Genomic DNA, 9,782 nt, shown 5'->3' with positions numbered 1-9,782 from the left:
GTGAGGAATGCCCCCGCAAATAATGATTGTCTAATACAGGTGACCGCTTCCTTGCAAGCTTGGCCATGTGGGTTTGGAGAAAAATCCAAACAAACCTGAGCTCATCTCTAGTAACAGCAAGTGACTAACATCTCCATTGCCCCTGTGACAAAGGCTATTGAGATGAAACGTACATCATGTTGGAGGACATAGTGGTGATGTCAGCACACCCGCCAGGGTACAGGACGATAATTTCTGAACGCCTGATCTATTAATTTTACTTGTGAGCAGAATACTGTTGCTTCAATTAAATTCCTATGCTGGGAAATTGCACAATGAGCAATTGGGTTTTTTTTTTTTTTTAAATACATGCCTGGTTAATGAATGATGACAACAGGCCACTAGAATTAGGCATGTGGGGAGCCACCTGTGTCAGCGCCAATATTTGGAATAGGGATTCCTCGGTTTATATAATTTATCAACTTTATGCCACATTTGAAGATTTGTCATTTTGAATAAACGTTTGAGTTTTTTTTATGCTTTGCACAGAATTGGCACTTTAATTGAAAATATCCAATCTGTATTACCTCCCTTGGCATTTTATTGAATAATATTTATGAACACACGTTTATAGCTTTACATGTATATATGAATGAATTTACTTTTTTGCACTTATAGCACTCTATTATCAGCGTATGAGCACTATGTGACTTTGATTATTTGAATTAATGTTTGAGTATATTCACAGCGCAACACTTTGATTGTTCTGTTTTAGTATTGGGATGTGCAATACAGTGAGTGCAGCTGTTCAAGCATCAGATCACCAATTTTAGATCACAACACTTAGCACGGAATATTTTCTTTAAGTGTGTGTAAAGATATTTATTTTGCTTTATACAGAATAGGGGGATAACACAACTGTCAGATTTGTTTGTGGTCTTTAAGGATTTTGGGGGGTACTCCCTATCCCACAGCTGCATGTATACAAGGGCCATGTACACATGCAGCTGAAGGGTGAGGAATGTCCATTACAGGTGACCGCTTCCTTGCAAGCTTTGCCATGTGGGTTTGGAGGAACATCCAAACAAACCTGAGCTCATCCCTAGTCTTTGTTCCGTCAAGGAGATTTCTGTTTACTTCCTGTCTTAGCCTGGGCTCACACATATGTAATGTCAGACATTGCATGTGATTCGCACTGCATTACTGTGCAGATCACATGCAATGTTTATGCAAATATGAACTTGCACTAGATTCGTACGAAAAAAGAGCAGGAAACACCCATGCGATCCAATTCCTGTCCAAATTCGCAGTTGGCACTGCTATCCGATATGGGGGTGTTATTAACTTTTCATTTACACTTGCAGTCATTCGCAGAGGACAGTGTGAACTGCCTGCAGGGGCAGATGGAATGAGGGAACCCTGCACTAGAATCACGCTGGTTTCCGCATCGCATATGTTTGAAAACAGCCTTAAGCACAGCAGGAAATAAGATTTTGCCAAAGAGATAACCTCTGGGAAAGCTGTCACTGTAACAGGTTTCCCTCTGGAAGTCTTCTGATTCTGTGAAAAAAAGAAAAATGGGATTTCCCATCTTCGTGCAAGAGACAATGATCACCAGGATAAACAATGAGGGTTAATCTTTCCAATGGGAACAGACGGAAATCAAAGTCTCCGATTCTAACCCCTCCACCACATGCTATACTAAATAAGAAAAAAAAAGTTTTGATTTTACATACAGTTAAAAAGGGACCATTCACTCATCTGTGTAGACATAATTGCTGAATAATCCAATACTTTACATGTTCAAATCCTGTGTGTTATTAACGAGCACTTTTTATACCCAGCATGTTTCAACATACTACAAAATATTTAGTCATGATACATATTTCTCAGCATGCAAAATTTTTCAATAGGAGACGCTATCATACAAAAACTTATTTTCAACAACTTTTGGATTTGAAAAAAATACCAGAATATAGTGTATTATGTTTTATTCAGACATAGTAATGAAGTATAGACTTCATTAACAGAAACCGAAAGTCTTTGCTTTTATAAAAACATTCATAATCGACTCTATGGAAGGTTTACAATATGATGCAACGTTTACTGCTCACTAAATGTTTTCATCTTAAAATAAATAGATCAGGTGTTTGATGGATGTGCAGCTGAACAGCCATCATCCTAAAATTGATGTAATATTTAAAAAAAGGGGAGGGGGGGGGAGGAGCAGCACATGTTTTGGGTTCTAAGACCCACAAGAAGCCAATTAAAGCCAATAAGACATGGCTGAAATACTGAGCAGGCTCATCAAATGCATCTGCTTAATAAAAAAAAAAATAGGAATTACCAGAGTAACAGAACCAAAATAACTCTGCATAACTATTTACAGGGGCTTGTCCATCATTTGTTAACTGCAGAAGGGGGGGGAAAAAAAAAAAAAAAAACGTTCAGCATTCGAGAATAAAAATAAAAAAAAAAGCAATGTTTCCATGGACTGCATTTTGTCACATAGATTTGATTAGGATGCCATTAAATGGCATCACCAATCAAGACTGACTACATAAAATGGAAAGAAAACATAAAAAAATGTATAATCCTAATCCTTTTAGGCATTTTAATTGTATATACACGCACTTCAAAAATGGTTCTTCATAAATTCTGGATCGACCGTGAGATTTGTGAAATGGAAAGAAATATTTTGAGAACAAACTGAATGACAGTCACACTAAAAGAGCAAGTTATGACAGAATACTGTCTAGAGAAAGAGGATTCAGATTTTAAAACTTACAGGATTCAGAATTATAAACTTACAGCTAATCAGGCGTCAAGTTACTGTGCATATGCTATTTCAAATAACATTTACAACTTGACTAGACCTATCACAGTGTAGTAAAAGAATAGACAGTCACAACCTTGGTAAATGCAAGTAATTACAAATCCTATATACACCATGAAAATCAATTTACATATTGACAGTTACAAAAGAAAAATAAAAATGCTGTTGGTACTAAAGACTTTACTGTAGGAAAACAAATATATGTACATTTTTACAACTGACTTTCAACAAAAATAAAAAATAAAAATTCTACCAAGCACAGAACCTTGTATTTCAAGAATCTGATAAGTTGCCATGTTGAGAAGATCTGTGAGCTCATAAAGAGTCACATTAAATGTAAGACAAAAATAGATGCTTAAAAAAAAAAAAGTTTTCAGCAGACATATTAAGACATATGTTCATTATATGTTGACTTCAGCTTGTTCCAGGCAGTCATATTCACATAGGTAGGAGATACAGCAAGTCCATATTGCATTTTCTTTATATACACAGGCAAAAAGTTTCATAATCAGGATTGAAAAGTCTGTCTGCTTGTTCTTCCTACCGATATGCAAAGTATATTTTGGCCCAGATAATTTGTACAAAATAATAATCTAGTCTTTCAGTAGATCACTTCATACACTGTAGCCTTCTTGTCCCCTGATCCAGTGACGATGTATTTATCATCCGCAGAGATGTCACAGCTCAGCACCGACGAGGATTCTTTGGACTACAAAACACAACAGCACAGGTTAATCCACACTTCTTATATCCAGGGGTGTTGCAAAGGATATACAGTATAAAATAAATGCATATAGTTCCAACACTTACCTGGAATATACTGGCTCCATATGGTGTTCTCCAGGCATTAAGAAGGTTGTCTTTCCCTGTGCTCACAAACCATTTACCTGAGCAAACAAAATCAAAAAGACATCACATTCTGAACACTAAAGTAGGTATAAAAATATGACCCATAAAGCTGCTCCAGCCAAGTAATACTTTTTTTGATAACTTTGATGTCTTTGCGTTAAAGTGGACGTTAAAGCAAAAACTAACTCTAAACCTACGCTCAGCCACATTCTAAGCCTAATCTATCTAGCCTTGTAAATAAAAGATCGGTATACTAGCCTGTTCTGCAGCCGCTCCAAACTGGTCTCCAGCAGCGCCCTCTGTATGCAGGAGAAAGCAGACGATGGCTGGGAAATGCCTGAGAAGTGACGCCACACAGTGTTACTATGGGGGTTTGCTTTGCCAACAGACTCTCCTACACACAAGCCATCGCTGATGCTGGGACCAGACCGGAGTGGCTGCAAAAGTAGAGAGATTTTTTTTTTTCTTTACAGGGCTAGATAGGTTAGGCTAAAGACCCGTACACACGATAGGAAAATTGGAAGTAAAAGTTTGTGCGACAATCGGGCAATTATCTAATTGTTAATATAGTACTTTCGACAGCCGATTCTGACTTTTCAGACAAAAACTGAAGGTGCAGACTATAAAATTTTTATAGTACGTTAGCACAACTTCCGATTGTCATTAAATTAGTACAGTTTTCATTGGAAAAAAGTCATAAGAGCAAGACTACACATGCTCAGAAACTAAAGAACACATTAAAAAACAAGTCAACACATTAAATCATTTCTGAAGTCGTTTTCAATCGTATGAGAATTTTTGTAAGTTCAGTAACCTCTTCACTTTCGATATGACTAGCATGCAACAAAAAATAGACTATCCCTCCGATAATCTGATCATGTTTACCAGGCTTTAGAATGTGACTGAGAGCCAAGTATACAAGCCGAATATCCCATGCTACATATATAAAAAGTGGGTTATGAACCAAAGAGGCTCATAGTTATCAATTCGATTTTCAGATGAGAGTTTAGACTTTTAAGTGAAAATACAAGGAAAAACAGTATCCTAAACTATATGTTGAGCTTTATTTCAGTTAAAACAACAAAGCAAATTGGTCTACAATAGTCACAGCAGGAGAAAAGATGCATTCTGTATGTAACCTATGAAGGTGGTTAACCTAATTCGGAACATAAGAAGCAGAAAGGTAAGGAGGAAAGTTTAGGTAAAAGAAAGAGCAGAGTGGGGAAAAAGAAAAGGATTTGAGTAACCAATGTAGCCTCTGCCTAGAACCAGGACCCTCCCCCACTCACCACCCAGACTGAGAAGTAGACCTGTGGTGAACACAGGAAATATTCATGTCACATTTCCCCAAGTAAGGGAGGCTTGTAAGATATTCCATACTTTTGGCATCCCAGGTCACCAAAGGGGAGAAATCGCTTGTTACCATTTAAGTGCAACTAGACAGCTTTTAGCTGCGAGAACATGCATTAGGAACTGTAGAGGTTTTAGAAAAGTTGTGAAGATTAAGAACAGAAAATTGGATTTTTGACTTGCCATAAATTCCATTTCTCTGATGTTCATTGACGGACAGCTCTTTATCTTCTTGACCATTGGTTATACTGCCCCCTACAGGAGTAGGACACTAGGCAGGGAAAAGCTTGACTATGCATATGGGGCAGTCCCACAGGGTATGACTCCCACTCTCAGCTATATGCGGCATCAGAAGAAAGCCAACTCCACAGGAAGGGTGGGTGTCGTGTCTGTCAATGAACATCAGAGAAATGGATTTTACAGTAAGTCATAAATACCATTTTCTCGTTCTTACATTGACGGACAGCTCCTCATCTTCTTGACCATTTAGACGTCCCAAAGCAGTGTCAAACCTGAGGGCTGGGAACAGCAAGAGAAAAATTCCCAAGGCTAAACCGTAGCCAACCAGGTAACATGGAGCTCAAACAACTGGAGCTCACCTGAAACAAATACACCCTCAAAGAGGACCAGGTCCTCTAAACAGCAGCATGCAAAAACTTGCGGCCAAAAGAAGCATCTGCAGATGCCAACACATGCACCTTATAAAATTTTGTGAAAGTGCGCACAGACGACCAGGTGGCCGCCTTGCAAACCTGCAACACTGACGCCCGATGATGGAAGCTATAAGCGCCTAAACAGGGAAATGGAGGAACCTGACCCATAATTTAATAGGCCTGAATCACTATCTGATCCATCTGGAAATGGTCGCAGCAGAAGCGGCCAACCCTTTTGTAGGTCCATCTGCGAGTACAAATAGTGAGTCTGACTTCCTCAAAGACCGTGGATTCTTGTCCCATTTCACCAGAATCTCTTTTTCCAGAGTTCTCGTGTGGAACTGTTCAAACAGAACCGCCTTGAAGGTTGACACCATAAGGCCCAGCACCCGCCTGCAAGCCCGGAAGGACGACCGTTTGCTGGACAACAGCAATGTCTGGAATTTTTCCAGAGGAAGAAACACTCTGGCTGAGACTAGGTCTAGAGTCAGGCCCAGATAGTCCAGTTGTGTGGACGGAACCAGCGCAGACTTGTAAAAGTTCAGAATCCAACCAAACTCCCTCAGAGTTCGCAGAGTAATCTCCAAGTTGTCCATCAGAGCAGTCGGAGGCTCCGCGTGCAGAAAAAGAAAATCCAGGTGCCCCAGTACCACAATCCCACTCTGACGCAATAATGCTAGCACTGGGGCCAACATTTTTGTGAAGACCCAAGGAACGGAGGCAAGACCAAAGAGCAAAGCCACAAACTGATAATGCTCCTCTCCCACGGCAAAGCGGAGGAAACGCTGGAGACCGGCACATATTGAAATGTGAAGGTAGGCGTCCTTGATGTTGATAGAAGCGAGAAAATCCCCCTGATGTAGGGATGCCACTACTGTGCGAATGGACTCCATTCAGAACTTCTGTACCCGCACAAAGCAGTTTAGTGCCTTGAGGTCCAGAAATGGATGTACCTTCTCGTCATTCCTGAAAAGAGGTTTAAGTAAAACGTTCGAAAGTCAGAACCGAAACAATCACCCCTTGAAGTAGCACTGCTCCAAAGAGACCCTTAAAGCGGTAGTATCCCGCTTTTTGACACTTTTACCTACAGGTAAGCCTATAATAAGGCTTACCTGTAGGTACAAATAATATTTCCTAAACCGGCATGGTTTAGGAATGTTTACAGTGCATGCAGCCGCTCGTGCGAGCGGCGCATGCGCTCTAAAGGTCCGGGGGGACCTTCAATTTGTTTGCCGGGAGCTTGCCAGAAAATCACTCCCGCATGCGCGGGAGTGACGTCATCGCGGCTCTGGCCAGTCATCGTGTCGGAGCCGTCTCTTTCGGCCAATCACCGCGCCGGAGCCGCCGAACCCGGAAGAGACAGCGAGGGATCATGGCAGTGCCCGCAGCGATGTCCGGGGGTCCGTGTCGGGGCTTCGTTCTAAGGTAAGTTACACATAATGGGCTAGTATGCGATGCATACTAGCTCATTATGCCTTTGTCTTGCAGGGTTTTTTTTTTTTTTTTTAGGGTTTACAACCGCTTTAAGCAATCTAGGGACAGGTCCAGGTTGGAAGGGAAGAATTTTTCCAGAGAAGAAACTCGATCTTGTAGTTGGACAGAATGACTTTGTGGACCAACTTGTCTTGCACCAGGGAGGTCCACAGATCCGGAAACCAGCAAAGACGTCCCCCCACCCCAGATACGGGGTGCCCCTACATGCAGAGGAAGCCTTGTCCGCAGATCTGGAAGAGCCCACTCGTGGCTTGCCAGACCAGGTCCTCTTGGAACTTTCCGGTGGAGGACCTGAAGGGCTTTGATCCCTTGTCTTGAGAGGGACAAAAAAGGCCTCTTATGAGCTGAGAAGAATGGCCCACGTCTACAACAGGGCTCCTTGCCCTTGGTAGCCCGCAGAAGAAGAGTGCTTCCCCCCATGGGACCCTTAATGATTTCATCCAAGGAAGCTACAAAAAAGCGATCCCCTAAAAGGGGAAGATCAGATAAGGCCTTCTTAGAAGTCTGGTACGCAGACCAGCATTTCAGCCAGATAATACACCGAAGAATCACTGCTGATACAGCCTAGAATCAAAAGAACCGCATCCAAAGAGACATCACAGATAAACTGTAGCCCCTGGGCCAACTGATCCGCCAGCTCCGCAAAGGCAGGGGGAAGCCGCTTCCCCTCCAAGTCCCAGCGTAAAAGTTTAGTCCACTCTGTGAGAGTTTGCGACACGAGGGCAATAGTAAATACAGGCCTAAGTGCCGAACCAGCCCAAGTGAACATATGGTGAGCCAGAGCCTCCGCCCTCCATTCAGCCGACTCTTTAAAGGCAGGGGACTCCTCAACCCGGAATTAAGGTAGCTTTATTTAACCTGTAAACCAGCGAGTCCACCACAGGTGGGACCGTCCACTTTTTGAAGCAGGGAATCCTTATGAGGATGATCAGTGGAAACAGGATGCAATGGAGCTCAATTTTGAATGTCATGGCAAAGGCTGTGAATACTTATGAACATGGGATTTTTCATTTTTAATAAAATTGCAAAGATTTCAAACAAACTTCTTTCACCTTGTCATTATGGGGTATTGTTTGTAGAATTTTAAGGAAAATACTACATTTTATCAATTTTGGAATAAGGTTGTAACATAACAAAACATTCAAAAAGTGAGAATACTTTCCGGATTCACTGTACACATTTTCCGGTTTTTGAACATGTCACATTTGGTAAATTAAAAAAAAAAAAAACTCAACACCACAGACCTAAAATAAATACACAACCATGAACGTTTGTCTCTGTATGCCTCAATTTTTTTTTCTCAACACTTACCACAATATGCAAACTTTAGCGACAACACACAGCTCTCATGTAGATGCAGCTGATATTTATCTGGTTTATTTACATGCAGGACTTCCACATTACTGCTTTCCATTCCTACTGCAAGCCATTCCCCAGTTGGACAGTATCCAAGAGAGAAGATCTAAACATAGAACAAAAGACAAAACGTGTTTAAAATATCAAAGGCTAAACATACAAAAAGAACCCCAAAGTACTCACAGGAGAAATCGCATTCTATGTACAGGCCAATATAAAAGACAGTCAAGCCGCCTGAGCACAGACCAGCACATTACTGATCGTCCAATGAGAGGATAATTACCTAACACGATTGGAAGTTTTCAGCCAAGACAAAACTGTTTGGAGTAAATCATCAGAGCACACAAAAGAATGAAGCTAGGGCACCCAGCTTCCTACATGCATATGCTTGCAGTATACAGGCATATCCCACTTTTAGGTACACAATGGGACCAGAGCATGTATGTAAAATGAAAATGTACTTAAGTGAAGCAATACCTTTTTTCTAGGGATGCACCGAAATGAAATTCTTGGCCGAAGCCGAATAATAATGAAATGTTTGGCCGAAGGCCGAATACCGAACCCGGTGTTTCGCATTTTTTCCATTTATTTTGCCAATTTTTTGTCCTCTCTCTTGTCCTCTCATGTCTCTCTCTCTCTCGTCCTCATGTCTCTCTCCCTAAATGTTACTGTAGGGAATGGGATTCAGTGCACACTGCAGCCTTGTACCATAGGGTTAATGTTAGTGACACTGTAGGGATTGGGAAGGATGCTGGGAATGGAAATCAGGAAGCATGCAGGCAGCCTTGTAAATTTTAATTGCAGATACAGGGCACTGGGCAGGTCAGGGTTAATGTGGTAACATCAATTACTCAGTGACAGTCAGTCAGTGTGGACTCGATCAGATTATACAGTCTCTCATAGTGGTGGTAGTAGGAGGCTGGAGGTGGACTAGTAGGAGCCTGGAAAGGAGCACAGCCACATACATACATTACTCACTCGTGCACTGCAGCCCGCCCCACACATTCAGTGAGTCTTTACTCTCCTCCCTAGTTTTTTCAATGGCACATTCAGGAAGCCAATCACGCCGTGAGTAGCGGCACAGCGGAACCAATCAGGTGTGCAGGCACGCGTGATTGGTTCGCTGTGCAGCTAATCACGGCGTGATTGGCTTCCTGAATGTGCCATTGAAAAAACTAGGGAGGAGAGTAAGACTCACTGAATGTGTGGGGCGGGCTGCAGTGCACGAGTGAGTAATGTATGTATGCTCACCGCTGAAGTGTCCC

General features: G+C 41.7%; 1 protein-coding gene across 4 annotated transcripts in view; it reads right to left on the bottom strand.

The window, feature by feature from the left end:
* Positions 1-3,362: 3,362 nt before the first annotated feature.
* The window catches only part of TLE1 (TLE family member 1, transcriptional corepressor), a 90,446-nt gene continuing 84,026 nt past the window's right edge, over positions 3,363-9,782 (bottom strand). For all 4 annotated transcript variants that reach the window (XM_082265427.1, XM_082265428.1, XM_082265429.1 and 1 more), the window contains exons 18-20: positions 8,473-8,623; positions 3,626-3,702; positions 3,363-3,524 (exon numbers count right to left, since the gene is read on the bottom strand). In XM_082265427.1, coding sequence (XP_082121553.1) covers positions 3,417-3,524; positions 3,626-3,702; positions 8,473-8,623 — 336 coding nt within the window. In that variant the 3' untranslated portion in view covers positions 3,363-3,416. The remainder of the gene's footprint in view (positions 3,525-3,625; positions 3,703-8,472; positions 8,624-9,782) is intronic.

This window comes from Pelophylax lessonae (assembly GCF_965119305.1).
Source record: "Pelophylax lessonae genome assembly, chromosome: 1".
NCBI classification, from domain to species: domain Eukaryota; kingdom Metazoa; phylum Chordata; class Amphibia; order Anura; family Ranidae; genus Pelophylax; species Pelophylax lessonae.
The sequence above is the reverse complement of the archived record's forward strand: the minus strand, read 5'-3'. Positions and strand labels throughout refer to the sequence as shown.